Source organism: Pleurodeles waltl, chromosome 4_2 (assembly GCF_031143425.1).
Source record: "Pleurodeles waltl isolate 20211129_DDA chromosome 4_2, aPleWal1.hap1.20221129, whole genome shotgun sequence".
NCBI classification, from domain to species: domain Eukaryota; kingdom Metazoa; phylum Chordata; class Amphibia; order Caudata; family Salamandridae; genus Pleurodeles; species Pleurodeles waltl.
In genome coordinates this window covers 443401869-443426322 of record NC_090443.1, presented here as the reverse complement: position 1 = coordinate 443426322, position 24454 = coordinate 443401869, and the positions used below count along the sequence as shown (strand labels likewise).

Below are 24454 nucleotides of genomic sequence, written 5' to 3'. Positions count from 1 at the left end.
TAGCCAGCCGGTGTATACGATTGTCTTCATCGTCTACGTTGAAAGGACAAACAGAGTACTGCAAGGACCTAGATGCTGAAAACGGGCTTTAGTCGTGGAGCTCGGAGATCAACATCTGAGCCCAACAGCGGAAAAATAAATCTGACAAAAGGAGCCAATGAACATGCGCAATCCACACTAGAGGAGGATTCACCACACCTCGTGACTCAGGAACTCTCCAAAGAAACACAACTTGTAAACGTCTGAGGCCACCACTAGGTGGCAGGATATGCTAAGCATGAGAATCTACGGCCAAACTTGCTAAAAAAATATATGCAATTTGATTCAAATATCTGTCACCCTGTTTTTTTTTTTGCTTTCCTCTCCCCGTTATTTTATAATTTCAATAAAAAAATATTTCAAAATAAATAAACGGAATAGCACATACCGCAAACTTGTAACTAGCTGTTTCAAGTGCCTTAAACAACAACTTCCCTGACAGATCAGAGGCTGTTAAAAATAAAAAACAAACAATCTGCCTTTATAGAGAAGCAGAATTTTGTTAAGAAACTACCTAGTCACCAGCAGTTATATAAACTCCTTCCTGGAATCAATGGTAGCCCCTGAGCACATCTGCTTCATGGAAAATCCCAAGTCTACGGCATTACAGAGTTAAACCTTTAGGAAGCAAAATACTTTTTTTGTACTGTAGAACAAGTCATTTGACAAAAGTACAGGCAGACTATGGCACATCACAAAGAAATCTACATCAGCAGCAAAAGAGATCGGTACACATGCAAATAGGTTATTCAATTAACTGTTCAGAGGCGTGTGGGCTAGGGACCAGACAAAATTTCCAATGATCAAATCACTGACAAGTGGCAGAGAGAATAAGAGGGATAATAAAAAAGCAATATTGATGAAAACAAAACAGTGTACTGCAGAGATGTAAATTTAAAAACAAGTCCGCTACATCATAAAGTAAAAGGGTGAGCCTTCATGATGACAACGTGACTAGTAAACAAAAGTTTCTACGCGGGCTGCTTCAGATACTCACCAGTCTTTCACAAAGGATTGAAAGTGCAGAGAGAAGCCCATGTTACAGGGGAGCAGAGGGGGTTCCTCCTGAAGCACTTTTGTGAGCACCTCAAAGTCAGTCTTGCAGTTTATGTACGGGAACTGACCCGTCGCCAACTCCACCTGGAAAGAAAATGCAAAGATTTGTAAGAGAAGGCACCAGTATGCCTCCTGACAAATTAAATAATAACCTGAAAATAGGCAGTGCCACAGAACATATGCGAACAAATGCATGCATGAAAACATGGCAAGAGCTGGTGAGCAAATGTGTTAGGACTGAGAACAGAGGATAGCTCCGGGTATGACTAAGAAAGGAGGGAAATTCTCAAATGCTGCAATGTCTATTGCCTACTGGTAGGGTACTTCTTCAAACTGCAGTGTCATCTTATTATGAAGATCTGTGGAATGTTCTGCACAACTACACACCCACTCCCACTATCCATGTCTAGCAAGCTAGTGTGTGGACTGGCGGATGACAACAAAAAGATTGATTAGTCGGCGTGGAGTTAGAAATAGGAGAAAGCCCTGGAGTAGGAGTAACATTCACCATAAAAGTAACATTATATTAACTTCCACATCCTGGCTCTGCCCTATTCGCAAATATTGTTGGTGAGAGTTCCCAAGTAGAGAAAAAGTGAGGAAGAAAACCAAACCGGGCATTCAAGAACGTAAACAAATGGCTGTCACTTAGCGGACATCATGGGTTAAAAAGTTAAAGGAAAAATTTGCACAAGCTGCCTTCAGTGTGAAATGTCCGCATAAAGTATGTGGAGGAGTTCCAGCAGCTGCACCAAGGAACCTCCTTATGAAAACATGTGAAGATGTCCAGCGAGGAGACGAGACCTCTATAAGCTGACAGCGATGGCTGACAAAAAGCATCTATGTATTTTCTTTTTTCAATTTAAGGGATATTTAACAGCACTGACATAGCTCAAAGAAAAAAATGCTTTCCAAAAAACTGTGTATATGGTAACAGAAGCTTCTTATAACTGAAGTGCTGTACAAAGTACAGTGAGGTGAAGGAGTCAATCAAGCCTGCCGAAACTAGGATGAGGAGGAAAAATGTCCTCGTGGTAGGAACATTATATATTAAAGATGTCATTTACTTTTTGTTTTACATTACACAGTCGCACATTTATTTATATAGTATTCCACATTTGCAGATTACACACAGATAAAAGAAATCACTGGAGACTGGTTTTCATATTTCCGATCAAACTCAATTTAAGAGAGACTAGAGCAAAGACCTTGCTCAGGCAGAAAAAATACTCAAATTCCTCAATTACAAAGCGCATAGGAACATTTCTTTAAGATGGAATGGAATCAGCGTATTTGCAATACACGATGGGCCCTAATCATCCGATTCTAATCAAGTACACTACACAACACCTGGAGTTCACAAAGTCATGGACAAAGTGATGGACACGAGGAAGGTAGAGTATCCAAGAAAGAAGCTTAGGTTTGCAAAAAGTTTAACCTTGAAAGGTCTATACACAAGTCACAACACATAGCATCCAATGGACAGTAGATCTTCTTACTGATGGAAACTGCAACAGGGGAAAAAAGTGTATTCTGAAATGTCCTCATTCTCTTCACCAGTCTATTCTTATAAGCGTGAAAGGTAGCTACACTCATTTGATGTACCAGTTGTATGCCACGTTGCACAAGATTTTTTGCACACAACATAATATTGAGAGATTGTGAAAGTATACAGATAGCTGTATCAAGGTAATTTTCCATGTCATACATGGGTCTTCCAACTTGACTGCAGATAAATTCAGGCACACACGTGCTCAAGCTGAGAGGCATACAGGAGAGTTTTTTCTGAAAGACCTTATAGAGAAACATAGCTGCGCGAACTAAGTCCAGAACTTCTCAGATAAGTGATCATAGTTGGATGGATTCTGCCACAGTCCTTAAACTTTCTTTAAAGCAATCAAGCTTTCAATGGTGCATAGGTACTCAGGGACACAGTTTATTCTGTGATGTGACCAAGGGCCGCACTGATGCCTGCAAGGTGGCGTTCGGGTGGGGGTGGAAGCATGGTGGGTGTAGGGGAAGCAAAACATATACAGTTAGACCCTCATTTCGACCTTAGCAGTCTTTTTCAAACGGAACCGCCGTGCTGAAGACCACCAGTGCAGGCGATTTTCCATGCGGCGTATGATGACTGCTGGCAGCCCTCCGTCCTTTTTCGGACGGAGAGCCGCCAGCAGCCATACTGGCGGTCGGAGGGGAAGTGGAGGTTGCTCCACCTCCACCACCCAGTCATCAGAACACCGCCCACCGAATCACCTCCCATGATTCAGTGTGGCGGTGTTCTGGTGACTGGGAGCTGCAGGTGGAGCAGCCCCCATGGATCCCTTCCCCTCCCGGAGGATCAAAGGACAAGGTAAGTTGATTGTCCGTTAGGGGAGAGGGGTGGGGGGGGGGTGTTGTGTGTTGTGTGCATGCATGGGGGTGTGCGTGTGAGGATGTAGAGGCAGGTGCGAGTGCGTGTATGCATGCAGGGGGGGGGGGTGTTGTGTGTATGGGAAATGTGCGTGGGTCGTTTGTGTGCATGTCTGTGTGCGGGTGTGTGTTGTTGCAGTGTATGTGTGCGTGTAGGGGTGTGTGTCTGTGCATATTGGGGGTGGGGAGGGTGTGTGTCTGTGCATGTTGGGGTGGGGAGGGGGTGTGTGTGTCTGTGCATGTTGGGGGCAGGGGGGGATTCAGGGTGGGGGAGACCCCTATTAGTGCCAGGGATGGAATTCCCTGACACTGATAGTGCCTACCGCCATGGATTTCGTGGCGGTTCCAAACCACCCAAAATCCATGGCGGTTATGCAGGGTTGTGATACCGCCGGCAGTCGGTGACAGCCGCCGGGCTGGAGACCAAAGTCTCCAGCCCAGCGGTCGTCACCGCCCTGGCGGTCGGAGTGGAGAAGTGGCGGATGACCATGGCGGTAACTGCCATGGTCATAATTCCATTTTTTTTTATCCACCGGCCTGTTGGCGGTATTACCACCACTTTTCCTCCGTCTGCCAGGGTTGTAATGAGGGCCTTAGTGTCTGAACTGCACAATCTGAAACCGAAAACGTGGGATTAATTCCGGTTTCTCCACTTAACCAAACTGTGTGATCCTAGGCAATTGTTTTATTTCACTTTCCTACTTTTTCTTCATTATCACATATGAGGACATTCAAATACAATACTTTCGGATGTGTGCTGTACAAAACCTTTGCCTGTGTTTTATTTAATAAACTATAATGTTATTCATGCCTAAGCAACTCAGGCCACCCAATGAGTGCACATAACAGACTGGCTTCTTTGTTCAGTATTGGCATTTTTATCAGGGGGAATGTAGGGGTAAGAATTAATGTTTCTAAATTCATGTTTCAAAACATGTTACTTTTAAGTACTTCTCAATGTACTGATACAATCTGATGTACTGAGGTGAAACAGGTCTGCATGTATATAAAATACACTTTGAGTTCAGAAGGATAAGTTACTTACCTGTAAATCCTAGTTCTCTTCCAGGGGTATCCTCATCAAAGTCATAAACATTGAATATTCCCACCCTTGTGCGGGGACCCCGGAGCATATATAAAATACACACATATTAACATGTGTAAAAAACAGCAATGCAGGCTATAATGTTAAAAACAGGCTAAAATGCTTTATTTCTATGAATTTTTTTTTTTTTTTTTTTTTATATTATAAAGCTACAATAGAGAATAAATATCTACCCAAGCCCCTCAAACTAGGCTTAGGGAAGTAAGCAGCAGCAAACTCTAGAGAAAAAACTGCATTGAAAAACAATGAAGCATTCTTAGCCAATAGGCTGCATGCAGGTTAACACAGGAGAACCATAAAAACTTTGGCACCGTGCCTTTAAGACCCTGAGCACCTCCAGTATCCCACCATGCCTCAGGGGTGAAGGAAAGGTGACAGTTGGTTCACAGTTAGGTCAGTTCTTTTTACGGTGACAATTTGTATAACTGATTCAAAACACAGTCTGTCCTGCACTTCTAGGAGACGTGCGTCCGGGGAGGAGGGTGGGTTGTTTATGACTTTGATGAGGATACCCCTGGAAGAGAACTAGGATTTACAGGTAAGTAACTTATCCTTCTCTTCCAGGGGATCCTCATCAATAGTCATAAACATTGAATAGATTAGCAAGCCCATCCCTAAACCCAGCGGACTGTCCGATAGAAGTGCAGGAATAGATATGTCTTACGCAAATAGATTTCTTAGAGAGGCCTGCCCCACTTGGGCATCCGCTCTTGCATCTGAGTCTAAACAATAATGTCTTGTAAACGTATGGACAGACTTCCATGTAGCAGCTTTACAAATCTCAGATATCGGAACATTGTTAAGGAGAGCAGCAGTAGCCGCTTTACCCCTTGTGGAATGCGCTCCAGGCCGCGCTAGCAATTGTCTATTAGCTAGCTGGTAAGTATTAACAATGCAAGAAACTATCCATCTTGATAATGTTAGTTTAGAAGCTGCCTCTCCTGTCCTTAAATGACCATAGTTTACAAACAAGCGGTTAGAGTGTCTAATCGATTTTGTCTTGTCCAGATAAAATTTCAGCACTCTTTTCAAGTCTAATGAGTGCAATGCTTTCTCTGCCGGAGTCTCCGGATTGGGAAAGAACGTCGGTAAAGTTATGGTCTGATTAATATTGAATTCTGACACCACCTTCGAAAGGAAAGATGGGTGAGTTCGCAGAACCACTCTATTGTCATGAAAAACCGTGTACGGTTCTTTTGCAGACAAGGCCTGGATTTCACTGACCCTCCTCGCCGAAGTAATGGCCACTAGAAAAGCCGTCTTCCACGTAAGGTGTTGTAAAGAGGCCTTATGGATAGGCTCGAAAGGAGGGCCCATAAGTTTTGCCAGGACTATGTTCAGTTCCCATGGAGGAGAAGGCCTCCGAATTGGCGGAAAAACTTTCTTCAAACCTTTTAAGAAATCCTTGACTACAGGTTTTGTAAAGAAGGATTCCTGAGAAGGTGATTTGCGATAGGCAGTAATAGCAGACAAATGTACCTTAATAGATGATACCTGCAGACCGGACTTCGCTAGATGAAGCAAATAGGACAGTATGACATCCTCCTGCGCCCGTATGGGATTATGACCTTTCTGACAGCACCATATGTAGAATCTCTTCCACTTAAAAGCGTAGGAACGCCGCGTGGAAGGTCGTTTGGACTCTTTCAAGATGCTCATGCACTCCTGCGAGAGTCCTAGGTGCCCCTACTGCAGGAATTCAGGAGCCATGCTGTTAAGCTCAGAGAGGGTAGGTTGGGATGTAGAATCCTGCCCTCCATTCTGCTCAGAAGATCCGGTCTGCACGGCAGCCTCCTGTGAGGTTCTTCCGACAGGTTGAGGAGATCCGTGTACCAGAACTGTCGGGGCCATTGCGGCGCTATAAGAATCATTCTGGTCCTGGATCTGTAAAGTTTGCTGATCACTGCCGGAATGAGGGGAATCGGCGGAAAAGCGTAAAGAAATGTCCCTGACCAGTCGATCAACAGGGCATTCACTCGAGATCCCGGACGGTAGAACCTGGATGCGAAGTCTGGGCATTTCTTGTTTACTTCGTCTGCGAAGAGGTCCAGTTGAGGCCGACCCCATTGCGCGAAGATGTATTCTGCGACTTCGCCGTGCAGGACCCAATCGTGAACGTCCTCCAGGTGTCTGCTTAGAAAGTCTGCTTCCACGTTCTGCTGACCTGGCAGGTGAACTGCTTTAATTGACATTCCTCTGGCCAGGAGCCAATGCCATATCGCTTGGGACTCTCGCGATAGGGGTAGGGACCTCGTTCCCCCCTGTTTGTTCAAGTAATACATCGTGGTTGTATTGTCCGTCTGTATCAAGAGAGTTTTCCCCTGAATTAGCGGTATGAAGGACTTGAGAGCGAGATGGACCGCTCTGAGTTCTAGCAGATTGATGTGGTACTGCTTTTCCTTGTCTGACCACAGACCCTGTGCTTGAAAAGGACCCAGATGAGCCCCCCATCCCTGAAGAGATGCATCCGTTACTAGGGTGTCGGATGGAAGCACCTGGTGAAACGGAGCACCCACTGACAGGTGAGGTCTGTGCATCCACCATCTCAATGACTGAAGTGCTACCTCCGGTAGCCGCATCGTGTCCTCCCAGCGACCTGTTCTCTGGCTCCAGTTGGTCTCCAATGCCTCTTGGAGGGGTCTCATGTGGAGTCTGGCATTTGGGACAATAAAAATGCACGATGCCATAGAGCCCAGTAGTGATGTCACCTGACGTGCCGTAGGTGCACTGGCTCTCAACAGGTCCTGGCACTTTTTGTTTATTGAGGATAGTCGTTCCTCCGAAGGATACACTTTTTGTAGTTCTGTGTTTATGATAGCTCCTAGGTAGTGAAGATTCTGCGTTGGAGTCAAGGTTGACTTCTGGTAATTTACCTGAAGACCTAGAGCTTCGCAAACTCCTAGTACAATGTCCCGGTGGCTTCTCGCCTGCTCGGGTGAAGAGGCCTTTAGTAGCAAGTCGTCTAGGTATGGATATATGTATATCCTTTGTCTTCGGAGATGTGCCGCCACCACTGCCATACATTTCGAGAAAACTCTTGGGGCAGACTTCAGGCCAAAAGGTAGAACCCTGAACTGGTAATGCTGTAACGCTACTCGGAAGGGCAGGAATTTTCGGTGTTTTGGAGCTATTGGGATGTGAAAATATGCATCCTGCAGATCGATGGAGCACATCCAGTCTCCCTGATGCAGTTGAGGGAAAATCTGGTGAAGCGCTAGCATTCTGAACTTCTGCTTCCTTATGTAGTTGTTTAGCAGCCGTAGATCCAGGATTGGCCTGAAAACTCCCTCTCGACCCTTCTTTGCCACTAGAAAGTAACGGGAGTATACCCCCTGTCCTCTTCGTGCGGGTGGAACCTTTTCTATGGCATTTTTTCTCAGGAGGGCGAGAGCCTCCTTGCGTAGCAAGCTGAGATGAGATGGATTGTCTTTGGTTGGTGGCAAGCGTGGTGGAGGCTGTTTGAAAAGAAGAGAATAGCCATGTTCGACAATGTTGAGCACCCATTTGTCTCTTGTGATAGAGTGCCACTCGTGAAGATAAGCCGTAATACTTCCCCCCCACCGGAGTGGTGTACAGTGTCGAGGGAAGCGAGATTTCATTGCTTAGTGGGAGCTTTCGGAGTGGATTGTTGAGGTCTGCTTGACCCTCGCTCCCTTGTGTTTCTTCGTTGAAAAAGAGGGCGTCCCTGTCGCTGCTGTGACCTTTGCGACCAATGAGGGGTTTGAACCCTCTGCTGGAAAGGGCGCCTATCATACGGCCTGTACCTCCTCCTGAAATCTTTCTTTCTTTCGAGGCCCACCGCCTTCAAGGTATCCACCTCTGTCTTCATGCGGGCCATCTCTTCGTCTGCACGGGCACCGAATAGAGAGTTCCCAGCAAATGGGAGATTCAGGATGCGTTGCTGTGCTTCCCGTTTCAAGCCAGTGAGCCTCAGCCAGGAAGATCTCCTCGCACAGATACCATGTGCGTACCCATGAGCAGCCAAATCCGCCCCATCCGCTGCCGCGCTGATGACCTGGTTGGATACCAGGCATCCTTCCTGCAGTATCTCCTGGAAGTCTTGCCTGTCTTCTCTGGGCAACTTTTCTGTAAATCTACTGAGGGAATCCCACAGAGAACGATCGTACCTGCCCAGGAGCGCAGACGCACTGGAGACCTTCATTGCTGAAGCCGCCGTCCCGCATATCTTCCTCCCTAGAGAGTCTAGATGCCTGCTCTCCTTATCTGGGGGTACCGTGGATGAGGATGCCACCGAGTGGGTCTTACGGGCGGCAGCTATGATCACTGAGTCCGCTGGCGGATCCTTTCTAAGGAATAAAGGGTCCTGTTCTGGAGCCTTGTATTTTTTAAGGATCCTAGCCGGGGCAGACTTAAGCGAGGCTGGGGCCAGAAAAGTGTCCATGGTTGGCTGCAGCAAGCCAGGCACTAGAGGCAGCAACTTTTTCGACGCTGATCTCTGTTGTAGAGTCTCAAAGATGATCGATGAGGAGGTAGATGGTTCTGGAACGTCTATGTTAAGTTTCTGCGCTCCCCTTAGCAACACCTCGTTGAATGTGGTAATATCATCCACCGGTGAGACTCTAGCAGGTGGTGAATCTGTAAGGGTGGGTGAGTAACGCCCGACAGAAGAACCTGATGAAGACCAAGAGGGTGATCTTCTCCTTGACCGCGACCTGGATCTCCGTTGAGAGCGAGATCTGCTGCGAGACGCTGTAGCCGAGCGTCTAGGCCTCACGGTCGGTTGGCGAGGAGCTGAACGAGCCCGTTCTGCCCTGGCTGTCGGTGATGGCGTTCTTGGCAGGGAGGCAGTAGGCGAATACATTCGCGAATACTGCAAATCTGGGGAGGCCGCTGGTCTGTTGAGGCTCTCCAGCCATCTCGGAGATAGATTGATGGGCGAGACATGCCCAGATGATGCCGCTCTTGACCGAGAAGAGTCGCTCGGTATGAAGACCACTGGAGATGGCGCCTTGTCTGGCGTGGGGCTATGTCCTGCTCCCTGCGGGACAGGTAAAACCTGCGTTGACGTCGATGGCTGTTTCGACGTCGAAGGGCCCCCAGCCGGTTGGTCCTGCCTCGACGTTGAGTGCCTTGACGTTGAGTGCCTTGACGTTGAACGACGTTCCTTGGACCTCGACCTGCTCGCCGTCGTGTGCCTCGACGTGGAGCGATGGGAGGTTGACGGCGGATGTTTCTCGTGCCGTCGTGGTGATCTTGACGCCGTGTGTCTTGACGTCGGGGGGCGCACAGCCTCTGGCGGCGACCGGGCACGCCGGTGATGGCTCGACGTCGATAGGCGGGTTGCCGTCGACGGAGATCTGCCCCTGCTCTGATGTTCCCTCGACGCCGTTTCCTTCGACGTCGGGTGTGTCGCCGTCGACGGCGATCTATGCCGGTGAGGCGGTGGTAGCGACGACGTCGACGGTGAACAAACAGGCACTTTCCTACCTGTCGACGTTGACCGGGCCATTCTCTCCTGAGAATGGCCTTCTGGCTGTCTGGGAAGTGAGGAAGACGATGTTCTTTTCCTCTCCTGAAGCCCATGAAGCCGGATCTTCTCTCTGTCTTTCAGAGTCCTCCTAGACATGTTCTTGCAGTATTTACAAGTGTCAGGGCAGTGACTCTGAGGCAGGCACACTATGCACAGAGAGTGGGGATCTGACTGGGCCTTCTTCTTCCCACAAGCAGGGCATTTGACAAAAAGAGAAGGCATTTTTCTGTCAGAAAAAACCTTCCTAGCTCAGACAAAGATGTTATTTGTCGAGTGAAAAGTGAAAATACGCTTTTTTAAAGAATTTTTCTGAGGAAAACTCAGAAAAACTGAGAGCTCAATGCTCCAGGATCCTCTCAGAAGAAGCCGGAAAAAAGAACTGGCCTAACTGTGAACCAACTGTCACCTTTCCTTCACCCCTGAGGCATGGTGGTATACTGGAGGTGCTCAGGGTCTTAAAGGCACGGTGCCAAAGTTTTTATGGTTCTCCTGTGTTAACCTGCATGCAGCCTATTGGCTAAGAATGCTTCATTGTTTTTCAATGCAGTTTTTTCTCTAGAGTTTGCTGCTGCTTACTTCCCTAAGCCTAGTTTGAGGGGCTTGGGTAGATATTTATTCTCTATTGTAGCTTTATAATATAAAAAAAAAAAAAAAAAAAAACAACCTCATAGAAATAAAGCATTTTAGCCTGTTTTTAACATTATAGCCTGCATTGCTGTTTTTTACACACGTTAATATGTGTGTATTTTATATATGCTCCGGGGTCCCCGCACAAGGGCGGGAATATTCAATGTTTATGACTTTGATGAGGATCCCCTGGAAGAGAACAGACTTGATCATACTTTTACACTTTTGCTGCAAGATCTCTTTAAAAATGAAGGGGTTTATAAAGTTAAGTGATGCAGGACATCCTAGTGACATCCTTTCTTTAACTTCAGTTAACCTTTAAATAAATGCTCACCTGTTTAATATCTATTTAATCTTGGTGGTGAGTCGAGTAAACAGCAGCCGCATTTGAACAGTGGGTCCACATGTAAAGATCAGGAAGGACGCATTTGGAGTATGGCTGTGTTGGCGGAAAAGCCAGTATCTGCTATTAAGCACATCTACAAATAAGGGTCATGACTAAGATGGTGTCCAGAGACGAACTCTTGCCAACCTACAAGGCAGAGGTGTTTTCAGCCCCTGGTGCAGTGCTGATAGTGCCTGAGGATTCTACTGCTGCAATGCAACCACCTGATAGAAGGAGACAGGGCACTGCTGGCCGGATCGATCTCTGGTGCAGAGGCAGACGATAGAGGTGGCGTTGGGAGGAGCATGGGCCGATTTCAGGCTATAACTAGAATGGTTTTCTCCAGTGCAGCTGTGCGTACAGCATTGCTCTTGCTCTACTGCCTTGTTGGCTCTTCGCTGCAGGACTTGCCTGTGTCTCTACGCCATTGAGCAGGCCAGACACATGGCATGGAGGTGGCTGTGGGCTTCAGACACTGCCTGCATATGTGGAGTGACCGCAAAATCTGGGTTGGGAGCATGAACGCAAGACATCTCGACTGTGGTCTGACGAGGACCTCCTTATTTTTGACAAGTAACCCATACAGTAAGTTACCTTATTTTTCCACTTCTATTGGGTGCTCCCTCCCACCACCTTACTTCTCCTAATTGTCTGAAGAAGAGCCATTTTGGTGCTAAAACCACATGGCAGAGCACTGGCAAAATCTCCACATAGGTGCAAAACAATGAAGTGCCACCCAGACACTTCAATGAAGGGGCAGGTTGCTTTATTAGCAGACACTGAGTGCTGTTGCACTGCAATGCAGCACCCAGACGTTGTATCAGCATTTTGTGAGCAGGTTAATCTCCTGGAAGAGGATTACCTATATAGTTCAATACCCTACTTGGGGAGAACGAGCGTGGTCCTTGCAGTGTTTAATTTGTAAATTAAGAGGTGCCGGTGCTCAAAGCCCTTCTCTTAAACACGAGGCTGCTGTAATTAAATCTGCCAGCACTGAATACTGAGGCCGCGTAATTCTGAAGCCATCTCGGGCCTCTTCAATCCATTTACGGTCACCCCTGCCCCTACAGCTCATCCTGCAACTTTCTACTTTCTCCCTTTATGACGCTTTTTAGTTTTTCCTACTTCTGTCTTTCACATATGCGTCTTGTGCTCGCAGCAAATGCTTGAGGCATAAGAATAAGCCCCGGCCCTCACAAATAAGTGCCGGTGCTCAACACAGCACAAATTAAGCACTGTGTCCTTGTGACTTTCATGGATTTTAGTGACCATGATCACAACGGAGTTCCACCCAGGCATGCATTGTTGCTTTTCTGCTTATCAGCAGATGCACTGGATAAACCAAGCAGGGAAATATATTTTCACCCCATACTTTATTGGCAAGAGTGACCAGGCACTTTTGCAACCTGCTGGAGAGTGATGGTTATGCCTTAGACTACCAGGTTGCCTTCCCCTTTTCAAGGGAATCATGGATATTCAGACGGTGATCCTGAGCACTACTGACCTACTGCGGCACATGGAATCCACGCTGGAAAAGCATAGGGAAAATATGATAAAACACCCCAGGCCATACTCAATACAAAAAAACACCCTGGAAACTAAGACAGATGCAGTCTCAGTCAACGTGGGACTACTGGACCATAAGATGAGAGTCCATGCTCTCGACCATGGGTCCCAACCTGATGGAGGTTCAGTCCAGTTTTGGGCCTCAAATTGCTAAGTGTAGAACCTCAAACTGCTTGATAAAGATGCTGAAGGGCGCTGCAGGTGAAATATTCATATTATTGGGCTGCCCGAACATTGGTTAGGTCCAAGCATCGAACTGTTCCAAGAGGAATGGCCTCCTGAAACTGCACTAGCTGGTAGGATTCCCAAATTCTTCTTGATCGAAGGGGCAAAAGGTCCTGGGGAAAGCACTGAGGCAGACAGTAGCAAGGTTCTTAAACGAAAGGGACCGATACTTACCCTGGCAACTTTCTAGGCCCAAACCAATGAAGCATTAATACTTAGCATGATTACAGAAATCGTGTTCAGAGACAACATAATTCTTTCATAGGTGTTGAACAATAGCTGCATATGATGGTCTTGAAGTACACACTCCTGAGAGTCACTGAAAACACCAAGACATTCTTCGTCCAATACCTTTGGTTTGGGGCTGGGATTTCCTACAATTGAAGTAAACACTGCTCCATCCATCCATGGGACTTCCTGGAATGGGATGGGAGCAGCAAGGACCCAAGAGGCAGCAGGTTGGGAGGAACAAGAGGCTATAGCAAGGGTCCAAGTGGTGGCCAACCTCAGGTCACAGAGGAAGAGCCCATTCAGTGTTAATTAATGGAAGACAAGGGGGAGGATGATCTCCACCATATCTTTAATGAAGAAATTATCAGATGACTGTCATTGACAGGGACCAATTTTAGACATTAGCAGTCACTGTGAGGAATCTGCACTGCCTCAAGGATCAATACACTTTTTACCATCAAAGAACAAGTCAGCAACCTTGTCCTGAGCATCCTGCTGGAGTTGAAACACTGTAGGCTGTGCATGTTTGCAAATCTTGTATGCAATCTTAATGAGGGAGATGGACACTGGGGATTTGTGTCTAGTCTCCTTGCCCCCATAAAGCATCTGATTATTGTTCTACTAGAAATCTGAAGTAATGTGACAGTGTTCAAACTCAGACAACAAATGGGGAACAGTGTTTGCCATTTCACTGTCAGCCACTCCCTGTGTGTAAAAGGAAAATTTTACTTACCCAGTAAGCATCTGTTCGTGGCATGTAGTGCTTTGGATGCACATGCTTAGTATAATTCTGCCATCTAGTGTTGGGCTCATATGTGTGCAGGTTGTTTTTCTGCTAAGAAAGCCTTTCAAGTCCTGAGGTAGAGTGGTAGCTACTCTTGCTGGTAATGCGCATTGTCAGACTCCATTGTTAGATTGCCTTTCCGCATGTCAGGTGAGGATGAAATGTGGAGCAAAGTGTAGTATAAATAGATGTCTATACGAAGAGTTTGTGAGAAACGGTGAAAGCAATTGTAACAAGCACAAGCGTCTGGGGAGGAAGGTGGGCGCATGTGTATCTACATAACTAGAACCCACGAACAGATGCTTACTGGGTAAGGTTTTATGTTAACGGCATGTGTGGCTGCGGAACACATCTTAGCATACACTGTAAAACAGTCCTCCTCCCCAATCAGTGGCTAGCCTGTGGGGGTTACAGCTCTTTGAAATAGTGCACATGGAACTGCTGGCCCACATTTACTTGTTTACGGGCTAGTACATCTACACAGTAATATTTTGTAAATCTAAGCAGTATAGACAGTGTAGCTGCATTACATATGTCACCTATAGGAATTTTTCATGGGAAGCCCTTTAAAGCTCCTTTTTCACGAGTCGAGTAAGCTCTAGGAGGTAAAGTTTTTAGTTTTAGCATAGCGTGTTTGGATGCATTTAACAATCCACTGTGCAATGCCAGATTTAGAAATGGCCCTTCCTTTATGAGTTTTTGAGAAAGCAACAACTAGTTGCTGTGTCTTCCTAAATGTTTTAGTCCTGTCAATGTAATACATGAGAGCTCATTTTATGTCCAATTTGTGGATAGCACTTTCAGCAACTGAATCGGGTGGGGGGAACAAAAAGACAGGCAGTTCACAAGATTGAGGTGGAATTGTGAAACCACCTTTGAAAGAAATTTGGAGTTGGTGAGAAGTACAACCCTATCCCTATGCATTTGAAAGAAGCGTTCTTCTAAAGTTAGTGACTGAAGCTCACTGATATATCTAAGCAAAGTGATAGTGACCAGGAATATTACCTTCCAGGACAAAAACTGGAGGGGCTCAAATGGAGGGCCCATTACCCTTGTTAATATAATATTAAGATTCCATGTGGGAACTTGTGGCACCCTGGGAGGAATGACTTTTAAGACCTTCCAAGAAGGTTTTGATGGCTGGAATTCAGAATAGGGAAATGTTGCCTATTTTGTAGGTGTGAGGCTACCGCTGGTAGGTGTAGCCTTATAGATGTAAAAGCTAGACGAGAGGTATACAAATGAAATGAGCAGCAGACAATGTCTCGTACCTTGGATGCTAAGGGAACAATGTGTTTTGAATGACAGCAGTGAGTAAATCTTTTCCATTTAGCACTGTAGCATGCCTGAGTAGGAGGCCTGCATGAGAATATCCATACATTGTTGTTCGAGATTGAGGTAACCAAATCACAAGCCTGAGGGATCTGGATGTCAGATTTCTCCATGGTTCTGTGTGGGAAGGTCCCACCTGTACGGGAGTGCTTCGTGGGGAATTACTAACAGTTCAAGGAGTGTGGTGAACCATGATTGCCGTGCCCATCTGGGAGCCACCAGGATGAGGGTGAGAGATGGCTGCCAAAGTTTGCAAACCATGAACGGAAGCAGTGGGAGAGGTGGAAAAGCCCAAGCAAAATACCTGACCAACTCATCCATTGTGCGTTGCTCCTAGACTGTGGAAACTTGGAGGCGAAGTTTGAGCTTTTGGCGTTTTCTGCTGCAGCGAAGAGATCTATTTGAGGTTTCCCCAACACTGGAAGTATAAGAGGAGAACTTGCGGGTGGAATTACCACTCATGGACTTGTTGGTGCCTTTTCCCAAGGAGATCTGCAAAGTCACTGTCAACTCTCAGTAGGTAACAGGTGAACGTTGTATTGGATAGCCTGCCTCCAAATGGTCAGGACTAAATGGGAAAGCTGTGGGGACTTAGTGCTCCCTTGCCATTGGAGATAAAACATGTCTCTAGTGTTGCTCCACTTGATGAAGAAGAACTTGCCAAGGAGGTGAGGAAAAAAGGCTTTCAGCACTAGGGGAACAGCTAGTAACTCCAGGTGAAATATGTGGAGATGATGCTGACTGGGAATTCAGCAACCATGGACATTTAGATCCTGCGCGTGTGCTCTCGATCCCACAAGGGAGTAGTCCGTTGTTATGGTCCTACGCGGAACTGGGTCTAGGAAAGTCAGTACTTTTAACAAGTTGTTCGTGCTTCACCATTACAGAGAGTGGCAAGCTTGATAGCCAACCTACACTAGATCTTCGAACTGACCCCTCTGCTTGAATACATTGGTGCACCAAGCACTCCTGCAACCGATGCATGTTCAGCCTGGCATGAGGTACTGTGGCTATGCAGAAAGGCATTATACCGAGGAAATGCATGAATGTCCTCCCTGTTACCTAATGACCTGGTTGAAATTGGGGAATGAGTGTCTGGAATGATTGTATCCTGGCAGTATTCAGGTAGGCTATTCCTTGTGTAGAGTTGAGAATTGCCCCTAGGTATGGTTGAATCTGAAGGGGTTGGAGGTGGGATTTCAAGGCACTGATTGTAAAGCCTAGTTTGTGAAGTAGGTTTATGGTGACCAGAGTGTGGTGGTAATGCTTTTGATGAGCCTGTCGTCTAGGTGTGGCCAGGGATTGGTGGTTGTGGTGGATGCTTTGGTAAATCCATGATTACCTCTGCCTTTGGAGTTGTTACCGTTTACACACGCTGCTACTTTTCTGCTAACCGTCAGAACTTAAGGGCCAATTTAGAACTTGGCAGAGCGGAATACTCAGTCACAAACATGATGAATATCCAGTCCACCATGTTACGATCCCATTACATTCTACGGAAATCGTAAAACGGTGTCCGTGATATCTGTCATGTTTGTGACTGGGTATTCCATTCGCCAAGTTCTAAATCAGGCCCTTAATCAGCAGACCCCAGGGGAACAAGGGGAATCATTAATCTTGGCACTACAGCACTTTAGGCATCGCAGCTAGAGAAGCCATTTTGGTAGGTGATGTAGCTCTTTTTTACATCACTGTCCATATAAGGATGATTGTGGGGCGGATGCATGCTCCTGGGGCACCAGGGGCAAATCAGTCTGCGGCCTGATGGGACCAGGGGCCAGGACCCATGCCCCTTCAATTCAAACAAGCAATGGCATAGCTAATAGGCCTTGCCTTTTAGACCTTATAGGTGTGTAGCTGTGCAACACATTATCCTGGGTGCTGAGTCGTCAGGGATTTATCTGATGCAGCTAAAAAAAAAAAAAACATTGACCAAGCTAATAGTCTTAGCTTGCTACAGGTGTAGTGTCAGTTGTTCTATTGTACCTGGATGTAATAATGGACAGATGCAGCAAAATACCAGTCAGGCAGCACACTGGTACAGTTAACCCTCAACAGCACCTGGAGCACTGTGCCAACAGGAAAGAAGCAACTCCCCTCCCCCCCTCCCCTTGGAAAGACATCCAATAATTCTAGAACCAGACAGAAGCAAGCTGTCCTTGGTGACCTGCAGCGATGCACCCCAGGACTACTGTAGCCTGACCCTAGTGACCAGAAATCTGAGAAGTCTTCTTTACGGGGGACTACGTCTTGCTCCACCTGTAGTTTTTAAAACACAATTAGGCGATTTCCCTAAGACATGACTTTATCCGCAAGGACAATGTTTTAGACATGGGCCTTTCCGTTGCAAATAGTTATCAAGTACCAGAATACAGCACCCAAAATGCAATACGATGGGAAAGGACGGAGCAGAACAGAAACATGCGTCGATTACATGGAGTGCAACAACCCTTACCGCGATTACAGTTGTTCTGGCTGCAAAATGTTACCATCTCGTTCCTTTTACGCTATCCTCGGAGATTCCCCGAAGTATTACTGAAGCAGGTTTCACACCACAAGTGTGATCAAACAGCACATTCGACCAACCAACTGTCAGAGTTTAACATCCTGTGGTTCTTTTTACCACATACAAAACAGCCTCCTCGTTAGGCTACACAAAGGAAATTGAATATTCTATTGTTCACTAAGTGGTACAAGTAGGTAGAGGGGTACTTCCTGTATTTTAATCTGCAGCCTCCTGGCACAGGTCACATTAACTGAAGCAAATGGGGAGGGGATATCTGTAAAACCAAAACCTGGGGCAAATCAAAGTGATTACTCAAGGCTGCGCAAGGGAGTCCACAAACTAACATTTCTATGCGTAATGGTAAACGCTAACTCCCGCACATGGCACACTGCAGGTTAACATCCTCATGTAATTGACTATTTAGTTATACTGTATTAACGTGCACAACAGAATTTGACAATGCCTTAAGTAGTGGATATTACTTGGCCGCTTTATTAACATGGACAACGTGTGACTGCCCTGATAGCATATCTTGAGCATGAGACGAAAATCACTGTCAATCAACGTTTGTAAACATGCCTTTCACATTCTGCTTATTTTTTTAACACATCTACATTTAAAACTTTTTTTTACAATTGCAGTGAGTGACTGGTGGGCCCTCAAGTCCTGGCCTCCGTTAGTCATGCCTCTTTTGACGTTCGACTGTTTAGGCAGTCCCAACTTGCCTTATTTGGAGGGGCTCACTCAAATAGAGTTATTGTTTTACCATGTTGTTGAGGGGGTTGCTTCAAGTTCTTTGTATTAGGCCCAACTCGCTACGTGGCGTGTCCTATGCCCTGCCATCCGATTTGGCGGGTCTGGGCTGCGAGTGCCGTGTTCCGCTTACTCCCCACGCATGGTCATCTTACACCCTGCCGTAAGGCATCCCCAGGTGTGTGGCTTTGTTGACACACCCCCTTACTGGGTGTGTCTTTTGCACCTTTGTTTGGTAAAACTTTTTCCTTTACGCCACGCTGTCAGAGAGGCTCACGTCTCCTGGCAGCTCCCCCACAATAATGATTTTCCTTTTTTTTTTTTTTTTATTCCTTTGCTGTCATTAGATTGGACAGGAATATTTTCATCCCCACTGGTGATAAATGGACGCCGTCCAGTCCATACAGTTCTGGTTGCCTGGGGTAGATCAACCCATGGCGGATACTTTCCATCCCGTTAATTTTGCAGTGTTTGGCGACCGCTATGTTGAGCTTTCTCCTGGAGTTGTCAACTGCTTTGTCCGATGTTGCTCCCAGCCAACTGATTCTAGGGATTATTTCAGACCAGATGATGGTGGTGTCGTCTAGGAGCCTGGTGAGGTCCCTTAAAGTCTCCCTGATGTCGTTGAGGAGTACTTTCCTTCCCAGGGTTGTCAGGTCATTACCCCCCAGGTGGATAATTAGCATATCTGGGTGTTTCTGGCCGGACTCTAGCGTCTTGTGCAGGGTTGGCTGGAGCTGTGCCCATTTCATGCCTGGTGAACCCATCCATCTGATTGAATCTGCCGGGGTTCGTCCTAAGTTTAACTTCTTGTCTTGCTTCATCCAGCCTTGTAGGCGGGATATGAATGAGTGCCCTATCATCCAGATGAGTCTGGGGGGTGCACCTGCTAATGTAATGAAAAATTACCATCATGATAGGTGTGGGCGGATGTAGCCCTTGTACGCTTTTAATCGCCATCTGCCAACCCCTTTTATTGTGCTTGCATCTAGGCCCCAGCTGGCGGCTGTGGTGGCTGCCCCGATGCGAAATGAATGAGAGCCAAATGCTGCTGGAGGCAACCCGCCCTTATTGAGCGTTGTAAAGAAATGGCTCCCTGTTGCAGTTACCCCCCACTTTTTGCCTGATACTGATGCTGACTTGACTGAGAAGAGTGCTGGGACCCTGCTAACCAGGCCCCAGCACCAGTGTTCCTTCACCTAAAATGTACCATTGTATCCACAATTGGCACACCCTGGCATTCAGATAAGTCCCTTGTAACTGGTACTTCTAGTACCAAGGGCCCTGATGCCAAGGAAGGTCTCTAAGGGCTGCAGCATGTCTATGCCACCCTGGAGACCTCTCACTCAGCACAGACACCCTGCTTGCCAGCTTGTGTGTGCTAGTGAGGACAAAAACGAGTAAGTCGACATGGCACTCCCCTCAGGGTGCCATGCCAGCCTCTCACTGCCTATGCAGTATAGGTAAGACACCCCTCTAGCAGGCCTTACAGCCCTAAGGCAGGGTGCACTATACCATAGGTGAGGGTACCAGTGCATGAGCCTGATACCCCTACAGTGTCTAAACAAAACCTTAGACATTGTAAGTGCAGGGTAGCCATAAGAGTATATGGTCTGGGAGTTTGCCAAACACGAACTCCACAGCACCATAATGGCTACACTGAAAACTGGGAAGTTTGGTATCAAACTTCTCAGCACAATAAATGCACACTGATGCCAGTGTACATTTTATTGTCAAATACACCCCAGAGGGCACCTTAGAGGTGCCCCCTGAAACTTAACCGACTATCTGTGTAGGCTGACTAGTTTTAGCAGCCTGCCACAAACCGAGACATGTTGCTGGCCCCATGGGGAGAGTGCCTTTGTCACTCTGAGGCCAGTAACAAAGCCTGCACTGGGTGGAGATGCTAACACCTCCCCCAGGCAGGAATTGTCACACCTGGCGGTGAGCCTCAAAGGCTCACCTCCTTTGTGCCAACCCAGCAGGACACTCCAGCTAGTGGAGTTGCCCGCCCCCTCCGGCCAGGCCCCACTTTTGGCGGCAAGGCCGGAGAAAATAATGAGAAAAACAAGGAGGAGTCACTGGCCAGTCAGGACAGCCCCTAAGGTGTCCTGAGCTGAGGTGACTCTAACTTTTAGAAATCCTCCATCTTGCAGATGGAGGATTCCCCCAATAGGGTTAGGATCGTGACCCCCTCCCCTTGGGAGGAGGCACAAAGAGGGTGTACCCACCCTCAGGGCTAGTAGCCATTGGCTACTAACCCCCCAGACCTAAACACGCCCTTAAATTTAGTATTTAAGGGCTACCCTGAACCCTAGAAAATTAGATTCCTGCAACTACAAGAAGAAGGACTGCCCAGCTGAAAACCCCTGCAGCGGAAGACCAGAAGACGACAACTGCCTTGGCTCCAGAAACTCACCGGCCTGTCTCCTGCCTTCCAAAGATCCTGCTCCAGCGACGCCTTCCGAAGGGACCAGCGACCTCGACATCCTCTGAGGACTGCCCCTGCTTCGAAAAGACAAGAAACTCCCGAGGACAGCGGACCTGCTCCAAGAAAGGCTGCAACTTTGTTTCCAGCAGCTTTAAAGAACCCTGCAAGCTCCCCGCAAGAAGCGTGAGACTTGCAACACTGCACCCGGCGACCCCGACTCGGCTGGTGGAGACCCGACACCTCAGGAGGGACCCCAGGACTACTCTGATACTGTGAGTACCAAAACCTGTCCCCCCTGAGCCCCCACAGCGCCGCCTGCAGAGGGAATCCCGAGGCTTCCCCTGACCGCGACTCTTTGAACCTAAAGTCCCGACGCCTGGGAGAGACCCTGCACCCGCAGCCCCCAGGACCTGAAGGACCGGACTTTCACTGGAGAAGTGACCCCCAGGAGTCCCTCGCCCTTGCCCAAGTGGAGGTTTCCCCGAGGAATCCCCCCCTTGCCTGCCTGCAGCGCTGAAGAGATCCCGAGATCTCTCATAGACTAACATTGCGAACCCGACGCCTGTTCCTACACTGCACCCGGCCGCCCCCGCGCTGCTGAGGGTGAAATTTCTGTGTGGACTTGTGTCCCCCCCGGTGCCCTACAAAACCCCCCTGGTCTGCCCTCCGAAGACGCGGGTACTTACCTGCAAGCAGACCGGAACCGGGGCACCCCCTTCTCTCCATTCTAGCCTATGTGTTTTGGGCACCACTTTGAACTCTGCACCTGACCGGCCCTGAGCTGCTGGTGTGGTGACTTTGGGGTTGCTCTGAACCCCCAACGGTGGGCTACCTTGGACCAAGAACTAAGCCCTGTAAGTGTCTTACTTACCTGGTTAACCTAACAAATACTTACCTCCCCTAGGAACTGTGAAAATTGCACTAAGTGTCCACTTTTAAAACAGCTATTTGTGAATAACTTGAAAAGTATACATGCAATTTTGATGATTTGAAGTTCCTAAAGTACTTACCTGCAATACCTTTCGAATGAGATATTACATGTAGAATTTGAACCTGTGGTTCTTAAAATAAACTAAGAAAAGATATTTTTCTATATAAAGACCTATTGGCTGGATTTGTCTCTGAGTGTGTGTACCTCATTTATTGTCTGTGTGTATGTACAACAAATGCTTAACACTACTCCTTGGATAAGCCTACTGCTCGACCACACTACCACAAAATAGAGCATTAGTATTATCTATTTTTACCACTATTTTACCTCTAAGGGGAACCCTTGGACTCTGTGCATGCTATTCCTTACTTTGAAATAGCACATACAGAGCCAACTTCCTACAAGCGTTTTTCGCATGACCGCAGTAAATTGAAAACGGCTCAGGTGGTCACCTTTGGCGTGTTTGAACAAAGGGCCTGGTCCCAATGGGCGCACCATTAAATAATCCTTCATGCTGCAGACCGGGCAATATTTTGTCTGGGCTAAACAATTCAGGATGATGTCAGCTCCCCTGCCCAGCTGGTCCGTTTTGGATCGCCTCAGGGTGACGCGGAACCTGCCAGGCTCCAAGTGGCAATCCCCTATGTGCAAGCAATAATTGCCCCCTGAGTTTCTCGCGGATGCCACCATCTCGCCTACTCTAAAAGCACCAAAGAAGGCCAAGGTAAATGCTGATCTGAACACTAGGACTTCATACCGGTTCTCTGCCAGTTTGCAGTAGGTCTACCAGGAGGCTCAATTTGTTAAAGTCTATAGGATGTCTGGCGTCTTGTTTGCTCCCCTCAAGGCGCTTCCAGCCCTTCATTGCTGCCTTAATGTAGTGTGAGGCGGTGGGATCTGCGCCTGTATGTAGTTTTGCATGGTGCGCCACCGCCGCAAGGTGAGCCTGAGCCCAGGACTTTGTTTTTCCTTGCTTGAATGTCCACATGATGAAATGCTCTGCCGCCGCTCTAGTTGCGGTCGGATCGGTTAACGCTTCTAGACCCCCAACGTCCATGAATAACTTGACATATTTGGCGTATCTCTGCAGGATGTGTTTGGGGTCAAGGGCAACAAGTTTTTATGTTTACTTTGTCCTTGGGACAAGTAGGCCCAACCCTCTGCAGCACAAACCCTTTGGCTGTCTGTTTACAGAGAGTGGAACTCTCTGCAGTTGAGGTAATGTTTCCAAAAGATAATACTGTTCGAACTTGTATTTATGGTTCATTATTTGAAAGCCTTCATTATTAGGGTGAGTGCTGTAAATAAATGTTTTAAGGTCAAACTTCACTACTGACGTTGGTTCCAGTACAAAAAAAAAAAAAAAAACGTGTATACACGTTTGAAACGTTTAGGCTATGAGGCTAAGTATAATGCTCCCAGAATGCTCTCTGATTAGATGCAAATGAAGTGTCATTTAGTAAAATGTGTTGATGCATGCTAGTCTTTCCCAAAAATATTTCTAATGGAAAATCAGTGTAACCATTTTCAACACGAATATGGGTAGCATGAAAATAAACAAACACTGACAAAGCCAACTGATCTGACATATTTTTATAAGTCTTTTAGTTTCATCAATGCGTGTCTTGTTTTGACATGGCTTTTGTAACACTTTATTGTTGTGGGAGCTACCAGGCCCTCAATATTGTAACAAACACTGGCAAAAAAAAAAAAAAAAAAAAAAAAGTTTTTGAACTCTAAAAGCACACATTGCCACCAGTGGCATAACAAAGGCCCCGTAGCCGCCCTCCAGGGGGCCCCTTCAGCACAGCACCTGCCCTGAGTGAGTCTGGAGAGGGGTCTCCTCCATGTTCTTTGCAAAGGGGCATCCTCCAGTTTCGTTACGTCACTGATTGCCACTGTAGTTCCTGACACTGAACAAAACTACTTTGTGTGCCAATATGCTCCTTGTGGAAGAGCAGAATGCGATCACTCACAGTAAAGCTAGCCGAAAGAGAGAGAAATAGAAGTTTAATAAAAACAAAATGTATTTGTTAACACCAGACCTAATTAGGGACCAAGACCCACATGTAGGTAGCTTTTTGCATGTCCCAAACAGTGACTTTTGCTGTTTGCAACGTGCAAAAAGCACATTGCGATGCACAAACCCAGTTTTGCGATTCAGTAACCGGGTTACCGAAACGCAAAACGGGTTTGCGACTCGAAGTTAGGAAGGGGTGTTCCCTTCCTAATTGCGACTCGCAGTGCAATGTAGGATTGTTTTGTGACCGCGAACGAGGGCGCAAACCAATCGCAGTTTGCACCCATTTCAAATGGGTGCTAACACTTTCGCAAAAGGGAAGGGGTCCACATGGGACTCCTTCCCCATCGTGAATGTCACTGCAAACTGTAAACTGCAAACTGTAAACATTTTTTCAGAGCAGGCAGTGGTCCTGCGGACCACTGCCTGCTCTGAAAAAATGAAACGAAAACATTTAATTTTTCGTTTTTGTAATGCATCTCATTTCCTTTAAGGAAAACGGGCTGCATTACAAAAAAAAAAAAAACTGCTTTATTGAAAAGCAGTCACAGACATGGTGG

General features: G+C 47.0%; 1 protein-coding gene across 4 annotated transcripts in view; it reads right to left on the bottom strand.

Moving 5' to 3' along the window:
- Positions 1 to 24454, bottom strand: part of MAP2K7 (mitogen-activated protein kinase kinase 7) — a 160947-nt gene that overhangs the window by 35280 nt on the left and 101213 nt on the right. For all 4 annotated transcript variants that reach the window (XM_069231731.1, XM_069231733.1, XM_069231734.1 and 1 more), the window contains one exon: positions 1037 to 1179. In XM_069231731.1, coding sequence (XP_069087832.1) covers positions 1037 to 1179 — 143 coding nt within the window. The remainder of the gene's footprint in view (positions 1 to 1036; positions 1180 to 24454) is intronic.